The sequence below is a fragment of the Pan troglodytes genome, chromosome 1 (assembly GCF_028858775.2).
Source record: "Pan troglodytes isolate AG18354 chromosome 1, NHGRI_mPanTro3-v2.0_pri, whole genome shotgun sequence".
In the NCBI taxonomy this organism is placed as follows: Eukaryota; Metazoa; Chordata; class Mammalia; order Primates; family Hominidae; genus Pan; species Pan troglodytes.
This window is the reverse complement of record NC_072398.2, coordinates 188,312,076-188,332,450: the sequence shown is the minus strand read 5'-3', so window position 1 is coordinate 188,332,450 and position 20,375 is coordinate 188,312,076. Positions and strand designations below refer to the sequence as shown.

Below are 20,375 nucleotides of genomic sequence, written 5' to 3'. Positions count from 1 at the left end.
CTTGAGTCCACAGCAGTAGTTAAAGCTGGTGTTATATAGGGGGTTATCCTTGGCCCACTCCCTTAAATGGAGGGCAAGAAGATGTGAGGCAGGATAAGTATCCACATCCGGTGCCAGTTCCCTGACTTAAGCAAGAAGAGGACACCCAAGAAAGGTGCATATTGAGGATGCAAAATAAATTTTAACTGTGTTCAGGTGTGTCTAAACTCAAATTTACTTTTATAGAAACTATAATGAGAAACATCACCAACAAAAAGTCAAGCTTCAAAAAGTCAAGTATCGTTTAACTAATGAAGTAGAACTACGAGATAAGAGAATTAACCAATTTGAAGATGAAATTGGAATCCTGCAACATAAAATAGAAAAGGTGAGGAAAAAATAAAAGGTGAAGAGCTCACTGGTGATTCCCATGGTCAGCCATTTGGAGAAAGCCTTTTCATTTTAAAAATTATTTGAGACCCCTTCATAGTCCTCGTTTTCATTTCTTTTCTTTGCACCATCTTTCAATAAGTAATTCTTTAAGCCCTGACCAAAAGTACATAAGACTCCTAGTGCTGCTACACAGAATTGAATACTGAAAATACTCTGTACTGCCAACTTATGATCAATGTCTTTCTTCAGATGGAAATGCCTTTTCTTGAACACCCCCGAGCACAGACTTCCAAACCACTCTCAGTAACTCATTTCTGCTTTGTGGAGCCCTCATTTTGCCTCAGACTTCAGTGTCAGTTTTAAATGGCAGTGAAAATAGGTGATCCTTACTCCTTTATCAGTCCTTGCCTTCAAGCTTTTTTATGTTTGTCTTATTGCCCTTGTGACTTAGTGGTGGATGAATAAACAGGAAATGGGACAGATAAATAGAATCAAATGCAGAATGGTTGTGGGATTATTAAACTATATAAATTCAAGATGGAGAGTAACTGACTAGGCCAGTAAGGTTTTCCCTTCTTGGGATCACTAGCCCTTTCAGAATATTGAGAACTCTATCATCATTCCTAAAATATTCATTTCCACACTCAACAAATTTTTATACCACCACTGTGTGCCAAGGATACCATAACCATTAATGTAATTTCAGTGATTCCATCAACTATCCTGGGACCCTAGGTCAAGAATTCCCAGACTATACACAATAAAGCATTTTTGGAATATAATAGGTGGGTCACAAATATTGCATTCTTAGTTTTAAAAAATTGGCTGGGTGCAATGGTTCATGCCTGTAATTCCAGCACTTTGGGAGGCCAAGGCAGGAGGATTGCTTGAGGCTAGGAGTTCAAGGTTACAGTGGGCTATAATTGTGCTTATAAATAGCCACTGCACTCCAGCCTGGGCAACATAGAGAAGCTCTGTCTCTAACTAAAATAAAAAAATCCTCTTGATACTCTAAACTATAGTGAGAGAAGAAAAATAAGTTGGATTTTTGCAGTCCTCCTTTTTTTGCCATTAATTTTTCAAACTTTTAGAGACTGAGATCCAGCTTAGAACTAGGAAAAGACTATGGAAAGTGTATAAAAAAAAAGTAGTAATCCATTTTAATAGCACCCATGGGCAAAAAAAAAAAAAAAAGAAAGAAAAGAAGAGGCAGGGCACGGTGGCTTGCGCCTGTAATCCCAGCACTTTGGGAGGCCGAGGTGGGCAGATCACCTGAAGTCAGGAGTTCGAGACTAGCCTGGCCAACATGGTGAAATCCCATCTCTACTGAAAATACAAAAAAATTAGCCGAGCATGGTGGCACACGCCTGTAATTCCAGCTACTCAGGAGACTGAGGCAAGAGAATCTCTTGAACCCAAGAGGCGGAGGTTGCAGTGAGCTGAGATCATGCCATTGCACTCTAGCCTGGGGGACAAGAGGAAAACTCCATCTAAATAAATAAATAAATAAATAAAGAGTAAGAGAAAGAAAGGAAAAAAAAGTAGCAACCCTAGTTCATGGGTCCATCAGACATATCATCAGCCTATTTCTATATTATCAGTTCTTTTTCATACTTTTGCATTTTGCTTCTAGGCCAGAAAAACAGTCTTCTGCTTTCAACAGGCATGCTAGCTTTCTTCCTGACTACACTGGGTTGAATAGCATCCCTCAAATTCATGTCCTAGAACCTTAGAATGTGACCTTATATAGAAGTAGGGTCTTTGCAGATACAATTAGTTAAGTGAGATTATCCTGGATTAGGGTGAATCATAAATCTAAGATGATTGCTGTCCTTATAGGAAGAGGGGAAAACACACAGACAGACACAGACCGGGGAAGAATGCCTCATGATGATGAATTCAGAGACTGGAATGATACAGCTACAAGCCAAGAAATAGCAAGGGTTGCTGGCAACCACCAGAAGCTAGGAGAAAGGCATGCAACACAATCTCTCCTGGAGCCCCCATTAGTAATTAACCCTGACAACAATGTGATTTCAGATTTCTATCACTCAAAACTATGAGAAAATGTTATGGCAGCCCTAGGAAACTAATGCACCTACCCAAAGAACCACAGGTCTTCATAAAATATGCTGGAGCTCCCAAATAAGCAGAGGCTGAGAGAATAATTGGATCTTTTGCTCACTGCCATTGAAGGGTACTATGGGCTTTGGCCTTAAATAGACTTGGATTCAAATTCTAGCCCTGCCTGTAAGCTTGGACAAGTCTCTGTGTATCACTTTCCTCATCTGTAAAATGAGGGAAATAATCCCTACCTTACATACACAAGGCTTTTGTGAGTATTAAAACATAAAATTTCTAAAGTGGTACTTGGTACATACACATTTTTCATAGATGTTATTTTCCTTTTTTTGGTATATAATCTCTTAGAAGGGCCAGGTGTGGTGGCTCATGCCTGTAATCCCAGCTACTTGGGAGGCTGAGGCAGGAGAATTGCTTGAACCAGGGAGATAGAAGTTGCAGTGAGCCAAGATTGCACCATTGCACTCCAGCTTAGGTGAAAAGAGTGAAACTTCATCTCAAAAAAAAAAAAAAAAAATCTTAGAAGAATGTTAATTAGTGGATTCATTGTTCACATGAGAAATTGTTAACAGAATTAGAACAACTTAGCCTAGAGAAGACTGATGTTAGAGCTTTTAATGCCACAGTGGTACAAACCTAGGAATTCTTATTTTATGTATATTTTAGGGCCCAAGGACCAGAGCACTGAGCATAAAAATGCCGGATTTCTTTCTAAGTCTCCAAAAAGTAATGCCACTTCTTTTGGCTTCATTCCTTCAGCTTTTTCTTTATATAATGAGTCAATTGAGACTTCTGTTGTGACCACTCAAACCAGACTTTCCCATTTTATCCTATTATCACAGCATGTGTCTGGAATTTTTGTTTGTTTTAAAAAATACAGTATTTCCCAAGGACAAGGTGTCAGTCACCTTCCTCATGCAGTACACTTTTTAATCCAGTTAGAGCTGTCTAGGGTTTATCTGTGGGATGATTGCTTCTATTCTCAATCCTTACCAATACATTATTAATTAAATGTCTTTAAATTATAGCAGGTCAGACTACCATTAGATATTGCTGGGTCCCTGAGATGGAATTTAAAATCTGGAATAGCTTTTTCAGAACATAATCTAATCAACATCCTACAGGTCTTTAATAATAGATGGATGGCCAGGCACGGTGGCTCATGCCTGTAATTCTAGCACTTTGGGAGGCCGAGGTGGGTGCATCATCTGAGGTCAGGAGTTTGAGACCAGCCTGACCAACATGGCAAAACCCCATTTCTACTAAAAGTACAAAAATTAGCTGGGTGCGGTGGTGGGCACCTATAATGTCAGCTACTCAGGAGGCTGAGGCAGGAGAGTTGCTTGAACCCAGCGGGCAGAGGTTGCAGTGAGCCGAGATTGCACCACTGCACTCCAGCCTGGGTGAAAGAGCAAAACTTTATCTAAAAAAAAATTAATAATAATAATAGATGGCCAGTCTTTTCTGAATGACCTACATTAGTATCTTATTTAAAAGAAACATGTAGGTTGGGCACAGTGTCTCATGCCTGTAATCCCAGTCCTTTGGGAGGCTGAAGCAGGAGGATAGTTTGAGGCCAGGAGTTTGAGACCAGCCTGAGCAACAGAGCAAGACCCTGTTTCTACTATTTTATTTTATTTTTTATCTTAAAAAAATTTTTTTGAGACAGAGTCTCATTCTGTCACCCAGGCTAGAGTGCAGTGGTGTGATCCTAGCTCACTGCAGCCTTGAACTCCACACATGGCTTTTGTGTGTGTGTGTGTGTGTGTGTGTGTGTGTGTGTGTGTGTGTGTGTGTGGAGACGGGGTCTCACCATGTTGACCAGGCTGGTCTCAAACTCCTGGGCTCAAGCAATCCTCCCACTTTGGCCTCCCAGAATGCTGGGATTACAGGTGTGAGCCATGGCACCAGGCATCTGACTCTACAAAAAATTTAAAAATTAGCCAGCTGTGGTGGTTCATGCCTGTAGTCCTAGCTACTCAGGAGGCTGAAGCACATGATCACTTGAGCCCAGGAGTGTGTGAGGTTACAGTGAGCCATGATTGTACCACTGCACCCCAGTCTGGATGACAGAGCTAGATCCTGTCTAAAAAAAAACAAAAAAACAAAAAAACAAAAAAAACAGCTGGACGCAGTGGCTCACGCTTGTAATCCCAAACCTTTGGGAGGCCTAGGCGGGCAGATCACTTGTGATCAGGAGTTTGAGATCAGCCTGGCCAACATGGCGAAACCCTGTCTCTACTAAAAATATGAAAATTAGCTGGGTATGGTAGTGGATGCCTGTAATCCCAGCTACTCAGGAGGCTGAGGCTAAACCTGAGAGGCAGAGGTTGTAGTGAGCCGAGATATTGCCACTGCACTCCAGCCTGGGCAACAAAGCAAGACTCCATGTCAAAAACAAAACAAAACAAACAAACAAAAAACAACATGATCTCACTACTTTCAGGGTCATGAAAAAGAAGAAAAAAAAATACATGACATGGGCTGGGCGCGGTGGCTCACGCCTGTAATCCCAGCAATTTGGGAGGCCAAGGTGGGCGGATCACAAGGTCAGGAGATAGAGACCATCCTGGCTAACACGGTGAAACCCCATCTCTACTAAAAATACAAAAAACTTAGCCGGGCGTAGTGGTGGGCACCTGTAGTCCCAGCTACTCGGGAGGCTGAGGCAGGAGAATGGCATGAACCTGGGAGGCGGAGCTTGCAGTGAGCAGAGATCACGTCACTGTATTCCAGCCTGGGTGACAGGGCAAGTTCTGTCTTAAACAAACAAACAAACAAACAAACAAACAAACAAACAAAATATATATATATATGACATGACATAAAATAACCTCTTGAAAATTGAAAAACTATTTAGCTACAGTGAATGACAATGTCAGCAAACAGATAGAAACAGACTAGGGGACAGGAAAAAAAAAGTAAATAAGGGAAAATTTCTGCTAGATTTAGAAACAGGCTTATGCTCTTAAATTTATCATACTTTCTCCTGCTGTGGTAATTAGGAGACTTTCTAATCCCTAGGAGAAGGCAATACAGGACCAGATCACTGCCCAAAATGATACCCTGCTTCTAGAAAAAAGGAAACTTCAGGAGCAAGTCATAGAGCAAGAACAGTTGATCCACAGCAACAAATGGACGATATCTTCCATCCAGAGCAGGTAGGTGCCATTCTGCCTGGGAGCCAATAAACTCCACAAGAGGATGTTTCTCCCTCAACAAAGAGATGGTTCTAGAGACTGTCCTTTGAGTTTGTAGCCTACCCTATGACTCTCGCTCTGCTGTCTGCTGTTTTTGGCAGATCATACAAGTGGCAGAAATTGTTAAATTAAAGAGAAAAATATCATGGAGGAGGCTGGTTGGCTATTTAGATAGGCTGTTTCATAATGTCATTGCCTCACTGAGGACTTGGCTGTGTAGATTCTGGCCTGTCATTTTGTGTGTGTTGATCCACATTTTTATTATTGGATACCTATGGAATCAAGGTAGAACAAGAGAGAATTAGGCTCACAGAAGTAACTTAAATTCATGAAATCCACAGGATATCAGAGTATTAATTTTTAATGAGAAATATTATAAGCAGAAAATAAGTCATATATCAGCCAGCCTGAGCATTCTCTTCTTCATAGGAGACTTTCATTATAATCAAAGAGAGTGGGTTGATGTTAACAAATAATGTCACCAATAATAACTGGAATGATTAAGATTTGTCTGAGCAATTACTATATGCTAGGCACTGTTCTAAGCTCTTTCATTCATTTAATCCTGACACCAATCCCAGGAGAGAGGCACTATTAGCCTTATTTTACAGATAGGAAGCCAAGGTCCAGAGAGGTGAGGGAACTCACTCAGCCCAGTCAGTGACAGAGCAGCATGTGGACCTCAGCAGCTTGGCCCTAGACCATAGCACCGTAGTCTGGGGAGAGGACTGCCAAGCAGACTGGAATGTTCTTGTCCACTGCTTTGGGCACACGTCTCTGGGCAGGCTTGGAGAATCTCTGATCTTTTACTGTCTGTGTCTCCCCTTTTAGATGTCCCATATAAATCATAGCTCTTCTCAAACTGTCATAGCTTCTGACAGTCAGGATCCAACACAATTAACTCATTACCTTTGCATTAACATTAATCATCTTTCTATCTTGCCCTACTGATGACACAATCACCTGGACTGGATTGAATGTTTTCCTTACAGTAAGTTTCTTCCAAGGAGTATTTCCTCATTTTACAAATAAGGAAACTGAGGCTCAGATTTGTCACAACAGTGTATATTTCATCAGGTTGCTGTGCATATTAAATGAGCTAATACATGAAAAGTTTTAAGTGCTTACTGTGTGGGTAGGTTACATTGCATAAGTACATGGCAAGTACTTGAAACATGGTTGCTGCTGCTGCTACCACTATTTCTACTTCACAAGAAATCAGAATCCGATCAGTATGATAACAGAACCAGATACAAGCTATGTAGCTACAATATTTGAAGGGATACAGAGTCTCTCTTGTTTCATTCCCACCCTAAATGGGATCATATCCTTCCTTAAATTTTTCAAGGGCTAGAATTAATACTCTTGTACATGTATTTAATAACCATGTACAGCCCAGAAGTTTATTAACTTTTACTTGGTGTATTAGGGTTCTCTTAGAGGAAAAGAACAGGAGACATAAATATGTATATGTAAAGGAGAGTATATATATATATATATATATATATATATATATATATATAAAAAGAGGAGTTTATTAAGTATTAACTTACACAATCACAAAGTCCACAATCGGCTGTCCACAAGCTGAGGAGCAAAGAGAGCCAGTCCGAGTCCCAAAACTGAAGAACTCAGAGTCCTGTGTTTGAGGGCAGGAAGCATCCAACATGGGAGAAAGATGTAAGCCGGGAGGCGGGGCCTGTCTCTCTTTTTCACGTTTTCCTGCCGGCTTTATATTCACTGGAAGCTGATTAGATGGTGCCCACCAGATTAAGAGGGGATCTGCCTTCCCCAGCCCACGACTCAAATGTTAATCTCCTTTGGCAACACCCTCACAGACACACCCAGGATAATACTTTGTATCCCTCCATGCAATCAAGTTGACACTCAGTATTCAACAACACACTTGTTCTTGGAATATGGTGGGAATTATTCTGTCAAACTTGCTTCTAAAATCTGGACAGTAGTCTAAGATCCAGGGCCAGTGGGAAGTGGGATGTAGCTTTGGGTTTTTAGTAATGATACAGAAATTTCTAATCATGCCACTGATTTATGCCATTCTTAGGGTACTTTACATGGATAAAGAAAATAAGCAATTACAGGAAAATAGTCTTCGTCTCACACAGCAGATTGGCTTCTTAGAGCGAATTATAAGGAGCATCCATATTCGCAGAGGAGAGGTAAGATGTGTGCTTCCTATTGGGCCTGCCTTTAATGTGAAGTTCGGGTTGCTACGGCTGCTGTGCTGTCTCTTACCTTCATCTTTATATAGCTGTAGCTGGGCTCTTGGCCTCATGGTAGGCTGTGGCAAAGAGGCTCTTGGCTGCACACCAGGATAGCAGACCCTGAGACTGCTCTTGATCAGCCAGATTTTAGTAAACTATCTCCTCCTGTGTGATCTCCAAGCAATTTGTATATGCCTCATAGCTTCTTCCTTAATACACTGTATTGTCATTGCCCTTTTTCTTCTCTATCTCATTAACTCAGCAGTGAGTTCCTGGAGGGCAAGGAGTGTATCTCATATATTACTGTATCTATGGACAGGTACTCCATAAATATTTGAGAATGAATAAATATTCAGTGTTTTAACATATGTGCCTTACTCTCAACAGCACTGTTTGCCATGTATGATTCTAGCCCCATCTAAAACGTGAGCAAATCTGAGACTCAGTGAAGTAAAGTGACGTTTGCTATGGCAAAGAGTCAAGCCTAAAGAGAGCATCTGAGTGAAAGAGAAGCAATTATGTTCCAAAAGTCCAAGCAGACAAGTGGCCAAATACAGAGAGATGCAGAAAATAGTACAGATTCAGATCAGGTCCATAGTATGTCTGGTAAGCAAGTCAGCAAGAGGGAGTTCAATGAACAGAATCATATTCTGAAACCAAGATGGAGGCTGATTACTTTCTTCTCTGGTTTATATCACCTACTAGATGTTTCTTCCCAAGATACTGGATAGTAGATCCTGCTTGTTGATCACTGTTGCTGTAAGACTTGTTTGGTCTCAGAGAGGTGATTATTTCCAAGCTATATGAGTGGGTTTTTGTTTTTTTTTCTGATTTTGTCAAAAGTAGAACTGCCAAGTAGTGTGGCTTGATATCCAGTAATTTATGTCTTTCCTTGAGCCCCAACTGTTTTCAATTGTCTAGTCATTCATTCTTTTACTTATTCATTCAACGAATACTTATCAATTCCAGGAAATGGCCTAGGTCCTGGGAATAAAAAGATAGTCCCTGTTTTCAGAGGCCTTTGGTCTACTAGAGAAGGACAGACACATTTGTAAATAAGTACTATAGTATTACAAGTGCTGAGTTAGAAGACTTAATGGAGTATGTCTGGGACCAATAGCTTTGCGATCCATATTGTTAACCTTGAATCAAGATAAGAATGGTCACATAGATCAGAACTATAGCACATCAAACTCAATATTCCGTATGTGTCAAAGGTACTAACTTCTAACATCTTGATACCTATTGGAATAAATAACTCCAAAATTGTTTTTAAACTTAGAATCTTAAGGAGTTTCCTGTTCCAAAATGGTGGCATAGAGGCAAGCTGGCTTCTCTCCCTCCAACAAAGAAACAGAAAGAAATATACAGCACTGAGGTCTTCACCAGCAACAATGCAGAACTCCAGCATGAGGATGAGTCAGTTCCTGAGGCCACAGAGAAGTGGAAACACTCTGAGCAGATGGTAGGAGAATCCAACTTCCACATCCACAATACCCTTCCCCACATTCTGCCAGGCACCCACTGTTTGGAAAATCTCTCAACTTATGGTTTCTACACTGGAAAAAGTAAAACGGAGGTAGTCAAACAGATTCCCCACTTTCTTGGGGTTCCTAGCCAGAAACCTGTCCTTGTCTTAACCCACAGGTAGTAGTATCACAACTTCCTGCAGGCAGAAATATCCCTGAAGACAGGCATATCCCTGAAATATCCCTGAAACAGAAGAGGTGGGACTCTGCTCTGTAACTCAGCCAAAGAAGACATAAGAGTGGCTGTAGGAGCTATGTCCCCCAGGTCTCCTGGGCATGAGCCCCTAGACAGCCTTCCCTCACTGCCAGGATAATCCCTTTGGGACCTCCCCTATTTGGGACAGGCAGTGCTGTCACCATTTACTAGAGCCAAGGTGAACCTGGGCTTAAGGTGCCACCTAGAGCCAAAAAGGAGGCAGGGATCTAGCATTAAAGATTTGGCTGGGTGTGGTGGTTCATGCCTGTAATCCACTTTGGGAGGCTGCGGTGGTTGATCACCTGAGGTCAGGAGTTCGAGACCAGCCTGGCCAACATGGTGAAACCCCATCTCTACTAAAAATACAAAAAAATTAGCTGGGCGTGGTGGTATGTGCTTGTAATCCCAGTTACTCAGGAGGCTGAGGCAGGAGAATCACTTGAACCTGGGAGGCAGAGGTTGCAGTGAGCCACTGCACTCCAGCCTGGGTGACAGAGTGAGACTCCATCTCAAAAAAATAAATAAATAAAATCAATGCAAAAAAATAAAAGTCAGCAAGTAGCTGAATGGATAAAGAAATAAAACCCAACTATATGCTGCCCTCAAGAAACCCATCTCATCTATAAAGACACACAGAGACTGAAAAGGAGTGGAAAAAGATATTCCATGCAACTGGAAACCAAAGAGGAGCAGGACTAGCTATAGTCATATCAGATAAATTAGACTACAAGTCAAAGACTAAAAACGACAAGGAGGGTAACCTATATAATGATAAAAGGGCCAATTCAGCAGGAGAATATAACAATTATAAATATCTATGCATCCAACACCAGAGCTCCCAAATATATAAGGCTAACATTAATAGACCTAAAGTGAGATAGACTGCAACATAATAATAGTGGGGACTTTAACACCCAACTCTCCATAATGGACAGATCATCCTAACAGAAAATCAACAAATAGTGGAGTTAAACTACACACTAGACCTAGTAGATCTAACTGACGCTTATGGAACATACCCACTGTTGCAGAATACACATTCTTTTCATCAGCACATAGAACATTTTTCAGAATAGACCATATCTTAGACCACAAAACAAGTACAAATTCGAAAAATAGAAATTGTGTCAAGTATCTTCTTTGAACACAATGAAATGAAACTAGAAATCAATAACAGGAAAAACCTTGGAAACTACACAAACACATGGAAATAAAACAACATATTCCCAAATGACCAATGGGTTAATTAAGAAATTAAGATGGAAATTTTAAAATATCTTGAAACAAATGGAAATGGGAATACAAAATCTATGGGCTATGATAAAAGCAATATTAAGAGGGAAGTTTTTTGTTGTTGTTTGTTTGTTTTTAGATGGAATTTCACTCTTGTTGCCCAGGTTGGAGTGCAATGGCGCAATCTTGGCTCACTGCAACCTCTGCCTCCCGGGTTCAAGTGATTCTCCTGCCTCAGCCTCCTGAGTAGCTGGGATTACAGGCATGTGCCACCATGCCTGGCTAATTTTGTATTTTTAGTAGAGACGGGGTTTCTCCATGTTGGTCAGGCTGGTCTGGAACTCCCGACCTCAGGTGATCCACCCGCCTCAGCCTCTGAAAGTGCTGGGATTATAGGCATAAGCCACCATGCCTGGCCTTAAGAGGGAAGTTTATAACAATAAACACCTATATCAAAGACTTCAAATAACCTGAAGATGCACCTCAAGAAACTAGAAAAGCAAGAACAAACCAAACCCAAAATTGATACAAGGAAAGAAATAATAAAGATTAGAGCAGGCTGGGCGCAGTGGCTCACACCTATAATCCCAGCACTTTGGGAGGCCAAGGCAGGCAGATCACAAGGTCAGGAGATTGAGACCATCCTGGTTAACACAGTGAAACCCTGTCTCTACTAAAAATACAAAAAATTAGCTGGGCGTGGTGGCACGCACCTGTAATCCCAGCTACTTGGGAGGCTGAGGCAGCAGAATCACTTGAACTTGGGAGGTGGAGGTTGCAGTGAGCCGAGATCACGCCACTGCTCTCCAGCCTGGGTGACAGAGCAAGACTCTGTCTCAAAACAAAACAAACAAACAAAAAAGATTAGAGCAGAAATAAATGAAATTGAGATTAAAAGAACGACATAGAAGATCAATGAAACAAAAAGTTGGGTTTTTTTTTAAAGATAAACAAAATCAACAAATCTTTAGCTGGACTAACTAAGAAAAAAAGAGAGAAGACCCAAATAAATAAATCAGAAATGAAAAAGGAGACATAACAACTGAGATCTCAGAAATACAAAGAATCATTAGAGACTATTATGAATAACCATATGCCAACAAATAGGAAAACCTAGAAGAAATGGATAAATTTCTAGAAACATACAACCTACCAAGATTGAACCATGAAGAAATAGAAAACTTCAACAAACCAATAATGAATCATGAGATCAAAGCCATAATAAAAAGTCTTCCATCAAAGAAAAGATCAGAACCTGCTGGATTCACTCCTGAAGTCCACCAAATATTTAAAGAAGGAATACCAATCTTACTCAAACTCTTCAAAAAAAATAAAGAGGAGGGAATACTAACAAACTCATTAAATGAGGCCAGCATTACCCAGATGCCAAAACCAGGCAAGACTATAAAAAGATCATTCACCATGATCAAGTGAGATTTGTCCCAGGAATACAAGGATGGCTCAAAATATGCAAATCAATAAATGTGATACACCACATTAATAGAATGAAGGACAAAAACCATATGATCATCTTATTACATACAGAAAAAGCATCTGACAAAATTCAAATCATTTCATGATAAAAACTCTCAAAAGATTAGGTTTAGGAGGAATATACCTCAATACAATAAAGGCCATATATGACAAGCCCACAGCTAACATTATACTCAATGGTGAAAAGTTGGAAGCTTTTTCTCAAAGATCAAGAACAAGACAAGGATGCCCACGCTCACCACTTCTATTTCATATATACTGGAAATCTTTGCCAGAGCAATTAGGCAAGAGAAAGAAATAAAAGGCATCCAAATAGGAAAGGAAACTGAAATTGTGTCTACTTGTTGACATGATCTTATATATAGAAATCCCTAAAAACTGTTAGAACTAAGAAGCAAATATAGTAAAGTTGCAGGATACAAAATCAACACACCAAAATCAGTAGTGCTTCTATACACCAACAACACATTATCCAAAAAAGAAATCAAGAAAATAATACCATTTACAATAACTTCAAAAGAAATAAACTACTTAGGAATAAATTTAACCAAAGAGGTGAAAGATCGGTATACTTAAAACTACAAAACTTTGATGAAATAAATTGAAGAAAATACAATAAATGAAAAGATATTAATGTTCATGAATCGAAAGAATTAATATTGCTAAAATGCCCATACCACCCAAAGCAATCTATAGGTTCAGTGCAATACCTATCAAAATTCCAATGTCATTTTTCATAGAAATAGAAAAAACAGTCCAAAAATTCATGTGGAACTACAAAACCCCCAAATAGCCAAGGCAATATTCAGCAGAAAGAACAAAGCTGGAGGCCTCATACTACCTGATTTCAAACTATATAACAGGTTGGGCATGGTGGCTCAGGCTTGTAATCCCAGCACTTTGGGAGGCTGAGTGGGGCAGATTGCTTGGGCCCAGGAGTTTGAGACCAGCTTGTACCCAGGAGTTCAAGACCAACATTGCAAAACCCCATCTCTACAAAAAAGTAAAAAATTAGCCGGGCATAGTAATCTCAGCTATTTGGGAGGCTGAGGCAAGAGGACTGCTTGAGCCCAGGTGGTAGAGGTTGCAGTGAGCCATGATTGTGCCACTGCACTCCAGCCTGGGTAACAGAACAAGACCCTGTCTAAAAAAAAATATATATATATATGTGTGTGTGTGTGTGTGTGTGTGTGTGTGTGTGTGTGTGTAACAGAACTACAGCAATTAAAACAACATGGGACTGGCATTAAAATAGACACATTGACCAAATGAAACAGCATAGAGAGCCTAAAAACAAACCCACACATTTACAATTGATTTTTCTTTTTCTGTTGCCCAGCCTGGAGAGCAGTGGTGCAATCACAGCTCACTGCAGCCTCAACTTCCTGGGCTCAAGCAATCCTCCCACCTCAGCCTTCCAAGTAGCTGGAACCATAGGCGCACGCCATCACACTCAGCTAATTCTTTAAATTTTTTGTAGCGATGGGGTCTTGTCATGTTGTCCAGGCTGGTCTCAAACTCCTGGGCTTAAGCAATGCTTCTGCCTTGGCCTCCCAAAATGCTGGGATTATAGGTGTCAGACACCACACCTGGCCTACAGTCAGTTAATTTTTTGACAAAGGATGAAAATGACATTGAGAAAAGGACAGTCCCTTCAACAAAACAGTATTGAGAAAACTGGATATCTATGTGCAGAAGAATGAAAGTGGACCGTTACCTAACACCACATTAAAAAATCAACTCCAAATGGATGAAAGACTTAAAGACAAGACCTGAAATTGTAAAACTACTAGAAGAACACTACATAGGGGAAAAACTACATGATATTGACCTGGACAACAATTTTTCCAATGTGACACGAAAAGCTCAGGGAACAAAAACAAACATATACAAATGGGATGGGATTATATCAAACTAAAAAGCTTCTGCACAGCAAAAGAAACAATTAACAGAGTTAAGAGGCAACCTATGGATTGGGAGAAAATATCTGTAAGCTACACATCTGATAAGGGATTAATATCCAAAATATATAAGGATCTCAACTCAATAGCAAGAACACAACCCAATTAAAAAGTAGGCAAAGGGCCTGAATAGACATTTCTCAAAAAAAGACATACAAATGGACAACAGATATATGAAAAAAAAAAGCTCAACATCATGAATTGTTATGGAAATGCACATTAAAACCACAATGGGATATCACCTCACACCTGTCAAAATGACTCTTATCAAAAAGATGAAAGATAAGGGCCAGGCATGGTAGCCCAAACCTGTAATCCCAGCAGTTTGGGAGGCTGAGGTGGGAAGATTGCTTGAGGTCAGGAGTTCCAGACCAGCCTGGGCAACACAGCAAGACCCTGTATCTACAAAAAAATTTTTTTTTTGTTTTAATTAGTTGGGTTTGGTGGTGTGCACCTGTGGTTGTAGCTTCTCAGGAGGCTGAGGTGTGAGGATTCCTTAAGCCCAGGAGGTCAAGGCTGCAGTGAACTATGTTCATGCTACTGCACTCCAGCCTGGGTGACAGAGCAACACCCTATCTCAACAAACCAAAAATATGAAAGATAATGTGTTGGCAAGGATGTGGAGAAAAGGGAAACCTTGTACACTGTTGTTTGGAATATAAATTAGTACAGCAATTATGGAAAACTGTGTGGAGTTTCCCCAACAAAGTGAAAATAGAACTACCATATGATCCAGCAGTCTTACTTCTGGGTATACATCCAAAGGATTTGAAGTCAGTATGTGATATACACTATGGTGTGTGAAAATGTGGTATATATATATGATACAATACTATTTAACCTTAAAAAGGAGGGAAATTCTGTCATTTGCAACAACATTGGTGAACCTGGAGGACATTATGCTAAGTGAAAAAAGCCTGGCACAGAAAAACAAATACCACATCTTCTCACTTAAATGTGGAATCTAAAACAATTGAACACATGTAAGCATAGAGCAAAATGCTGGTTACCAGAGGCTGAGGGGTGGGGAGGCAATGGGGAGATGTTGGCCAAAGGTGCAATGTTTCAGTTAGACCGGAGGAGTAAGTATTTGAGGTGATGGATATGTTAATTACCTCAATTCAATCATTCCATATTATATATCATAGCATCACTTTGTACCCTGTAAGTATAGGCACTTATAATTTGTCAATATTCAATAGTATAAATAAAAATTTTAAAAAACTTTCTGACCATCACAATATCCAAGAGAAATAAAAATATATGTCCTACCAGAAACTTGTAGATAAATATTCATAGCAGCATTATTCATAATAACTAAAAAGTGAAAACAACCCACTCTCCATCCCCTGATGAATGGATAAACAAAATGTGTTGTATCCAAACACTGGAATATTATTCAGCCATAAAAGACATAAACTATTGATACTTACTATAACATAATGAAGCTTGAAAACATGATAATATTTTAAAGAAGGCAGACATAAAAGGCCACATATTGTATGATTCCATTTATATGAAACATCCAGAATAAGGAAATCCATAAAGACAGAAAGTATATTAGTGATTGCCAAGGATTCGGGGGAGGAATAAATGGGGAGTAGACTGCTCCTGGGTATGGGCTTTTTTGGGGGGTGATGAAAATATTCTGGAATTAGACAGTGGTGATGGTTGCATAAGTGTGTGAGTACATTAGAAAGCACTGAATTGAACCCGTTAAAAGGGAAAACTTTATAGTATGTGAATTACTTCTCAACAAAGCAGTTATTTTAAAAATAAAATTTTCTGCAATATCTCCAAAATTTATATAACAAAAGAAGCAAGGTGAAGATAGTATGTATAGTACCATGTGTGTAAAACTAGATAGACAGACAGATATAGATAGATCGTCTATAGATAGATATAGATAGGTTATATATATAGAGAGAGAGAGAGAGGGCAACCAGCTTTTCATTCTATACCCTTTTATGTTTTTCATTGTTTGTACTATGTGCAGGTATTGTATCTATTATATATATATTTTTTTCTAGGATCATATAGCTAATGGTTTATCATTATAACTTTTCACATTCATCCTTTCTTTCCTTTTAGGAAACAACAATTAGTGACATCCTTGAATCCGAAGTAGTGAATGAAATATTGCCTTTATCAAACTCCAGGTTAGTAAAGTCAAGACAAGTAAAGTAAAGTCTATCTGAGATGGACTGTCAGCCATGCCTGAGAGTCATGGCTGCCTAACTAGTCCTGGATTGCTGGCTTGAGAAGGCATAGCATTCTGGGGTCATTTTCTCTACATGAATTATTTGAATCTTCTTCCAATTCCTCCCCTTGCCACTCCTTCAACCCTAAACCCCACAGAATCCTGACTTAAGGTAGGAAATAAAATATGAACATAGGTTTAAGGTAAATTTTATTTGGCTTTCTTTGTGTAACAGTTGCAAAAAATTGAAATTCTATCAATGCCTGTATTCCTGTAACCCCGAACTGCTACCAACAAACTCTATGTACATGATGTCCTCACATATGGCATTTCTTAGTTTTTCAGGAAAAGGTTTGGTAGAGTCATTTGCAAGTCTTCAAGAGACTGAAGAGATCAAGTCAAAAGAAGCAATGGCAAGTTCAAAGTCCCCTGAAAAGTCTCCTGAGAATCTTGTGTGTTCACAGAATTCTGAGGCTGGATACATAAATGTGGCTTCTCTGAAGGAGACACATGGTATACAAAAACAAGACCAAAAGTCAGAACTATAAAATCACTGGTGCCTAAAGCTATACTGAACAAAAGTGCTAACTTAAAGCCTGGACAAAAGGTGGACCATGACATTGAGAAGAGTTACCACAGATCCCAAATGGATATCACCCAAGAGTCTTCAAAATTGCTGATAAATTCATTAAAGCAGTTGTAAAAATGGATTTCTCAAGTTTGTTTGATATCCTCAGATGCCTTGTATTGACCAAAATATTGACTTTAGTTCAATGATTTATTTAGGTTTCTCTTCAGCAGAGCACATGTAGGGTTAATTCAATATTCTTTCCCATTATCATGGGTATCTTTTCTGATTTATTCTTTAACAGTAAAAACAATACAGTCACATTAAAGCAAATTTTGTTTTTAAAAAAACCCTCCTATGCTGGGCGTGGTGGCTCACGCCTATAATCCCAGCACTTTGGGAGGCCGAGGTGGGTGGATCACGAGGTCAGGAGATCGAGACCATCCTGGCTAACACGGTGAAACCCTGTCTCTACTAAAAATACAAAAAAATTAACCGAGTGTGGTGGCGGGTGCCTGTAGTCCCAGCTACTCGGAAGGCTGAGGCAGGAGAATGGCGTGAACCTGCGATAGCACCACTGCACTCCAGCCTGGGTGACAGAGTGAGACTCCGTCTCAAAAAAAGCAAAAAACAAAAACAAAAACCCTCCTATAATACCACAAGCTTTTTTTTTTTTTTTTTTTTTGAGACGGAGTCTCTTACTCTGTCACCCAGGCTGAAGTGCAGTGGCATGATCTCTGCTCACTGCAACCTCTGCCTCCCAGGTTCAACCAATTCTGCCTCAGCCTCCTGAGTAGCTGGGATTATAGGTGCCTGCCACCACGCCCAGCTAATTTTTGTGTTTTTAGTAGAGACAAGGTTTCACCATGTTGGCCATGCTGGTCTTGAACTCCTGACCTCAGGTGATCCACCCACCTCAGCCTCCCAAAGTGCTGGGATTACACCAATACCACAGTCTTAACACAACTAATTTTATTTTACAGTTATTCCCTTTTGGTCCTAATTCAAGTACATATATTCTAAATGGTTATTATAATATTATATATTCATTTTCACAGTTTGATTTTTAATTTACTGTATATACCATGGAAATATTTTCAATCGCCATATGATATTCAATCATGTTGATGTTCTATAATTATTTTTATGGGAAAAGTTTTAAATGTTTAATGAAGAAGATTTAGAGCAATACATTATTTAAAAGTGGATAGGAGGTTGGGCGCGGTGGCTTACACCTGTGATCCCAGCACTTTGGGAGGCCGAGGTGGGCAGATCACCTGAGGTCAGGAGTTCGAGACCAGCTTGGCCAACTTAGGGAAACCCCGTCTCTAACAAAAATACAAAAACAATTAGCCAGGTGTGGTAGTGCGCACGCCTGTAGTCCCAGCTACTGGGGAGGCTGAGGCAGGAGAATTGCTTGAACCTGAGAGGCAGAGGTTGCAGTGAGCCGAGACTGCACCAGTGCACTCCAGCCTGGGTGACAGAGCAAGACTCCATCTCGAAAAAATAAATAAAATAAAATAAAATAAAAGTGGATAGGAAAATACCAAGAGCTTTTCCTGGGGGAGGGAGTATGAGAAGAGAGTTCACATAAACCCCATTACATAGAAACTACCCCTAAATATTTCCAAACAGGAGTACAAAGTAGGTGAACAGTCTCCAGCTCATCTTTAGTGTAGTGGGACTGCTTCTTCAGAAAAGATCAGCAACATTCACATCCATTTCATCTATCAGGGTGGAACAGTACTGCTCAGTATATCTGAGGATGTGGATGTTCTATAAATTAAACGTTCTCTTGTTTGGCATTTAAGCTGTTTTTACTTTTTTTTTTTTTTTTTTTTTTGAGACAGGGTCTCACTTTGTAACCCAGGCTGGAGTGCAGTGGTTTGATTACTGCTCATGCAGCCTCAACCTCCCATGCTTAAGTGATCCTCTCTCCTCAGCCTCTCCCAAGTACAGGCATGTGCTACCATGCCTGGCTCATTTTTGCACTTTTTGTAAAGACGAGGTCTCACTCTCACTCTGTTGTTCAAGCTGGTCTCAAATTTCTGGGCTCAAGTGATCCTCCCACCTAAGCCTCCTAGGTGATAGGATTATAGGATGAGCCTCTATGCCAGGCCTGGTTTTACTTTTTTACTATTTAAGATTATGCTGTGTTGAAGGTCTTTGTGCATGTAGTTCTTTTCTTCTTTTGAATTATTCCAGAAAACAAATTCGCAAGATTGGACTGAGTCAAAGGATATAAATGTTAATATTGCTCTAGGATATCATTTCCTTTGCTTTAAAAAAGGGTTCTGCCTGGCCAGTTGCAGTGGCTCACACCTGTAATCCCAGCATTTTGGGAGGCCGAGGCAGGTGGATCACTTGAGGCCAGGAGTTCAAGACCAGCCAGGCCAACATGGCAAAGCCCTGTCTCTACTAAAAATACAAAAATTAGCCGGGTATGGTGGTGCACACCTGTAGTCCCTGCTATGCGGGAGGCTGAGGCTCGAGAATCACCTGAACCGAAGAGGTAGAAGTTGCAGTGAGCTGAGACCACTCCACTGTACTCCAGCCTGGGCAAAAAGTGAGACTCTGTCTCAAAAAATAATAATAATAATAAATAAATAAATAAAAAGTGTGTCAACATACTGTTTTCATAGTCAAGTTACTCAACCTCCTTGAGCCTCAATTTCTTGATTCCTAAAATGGGAACAATAATAGTTCTCTATCCCATAGGGTTGTGAGGACCAAATGAAATGAAGCATGTAAAGTATTTAGCACGTAGTAACTGCTTAATAAATGCTATCATCATTTATTTTCACTAGCGGTTTATCAATGTACTATTTTTTTCACAACCTCATCAACATTGGATATTATCAATTTTAAAGATTTATTCTAAAACAGTTGGTATAAAATTATACTGAAGCGTGACTGCTGCTGTTCCTTTTCCCCCTCCTCCCCTTTCTTCTTTTTCAGTTGGAGGAGACCAAGAGGAGAGGATCAGTAACCAGAAATAAAAATGACCCTTTAAATTGAGCACACTGTATTTTTATATGTAATCCTTGCTTTCTCAGACAACAGAGCTAGAAAGATGATCAAAGGAACTAGGAAATAATAACTATTATATTAAATGCATGCTGTTATATTGAATGAGCCTTGCCCAAGGTCCCCTTCTTTCACTAAATTCATTGCATCTATTATTTATTGAATACCTACTATATGCTATTCAGTAGGCGACATTGCAGCTACAGCTGCGAATAGGACCAGGAGAGTCTCTACTTTCATGGAGTTTATATGCTATCAGGGAGGAAGATTATGTGTGTGTGGCAGGAA

At 39.9% G+C, this 20,375-nt stretch overlaps 1 protein-coding gene across 7 annotated transcripts in view; it reads left to right on the top strand.

Annotated features, from left to right (window-relative positions):
* The window catches only part of CCDC30 (coiled-coil domain containing 30), a 173,329-nt gene extending 156,127 nt beyond the window's left edge, over window positions 1–17,202 (top strand). For all 7 annotated transcript variants that reach the window (XM_054682065.2, XM_054682059.2, XM_054682052.2 and 4 more), the window contains 6 exons: window positions 226–367; window positions 5,479–5,615; window positions 7,720–7,834; window positions 9,162–9,344; window positions 16,384–16,451; window positions 16,830–17,202. In XM_054682065.2, the coding sequence (XP_054538040.1) occupies window positions 226–367; window positions 5,479–5,615; window positions 7,720–7,834; window positions 9,162–9,344; window positions 16,384–16,451; window positions 16,830–17,040 (856 nt within the window). In that variant the 3' untranslated portion in view covers window positions 17,041–17,202. The remainder of the gene's footprint in view (window positions 1–225; window positions 368–5,478; window positions 5,616–7,719; window positions 7,835–9,161; window positions 9,345–16,383; window positions 16,452–16,829) is intronic.
* Window positions 17,203–20,375: the final 3,173 nt, after the last annotated feature.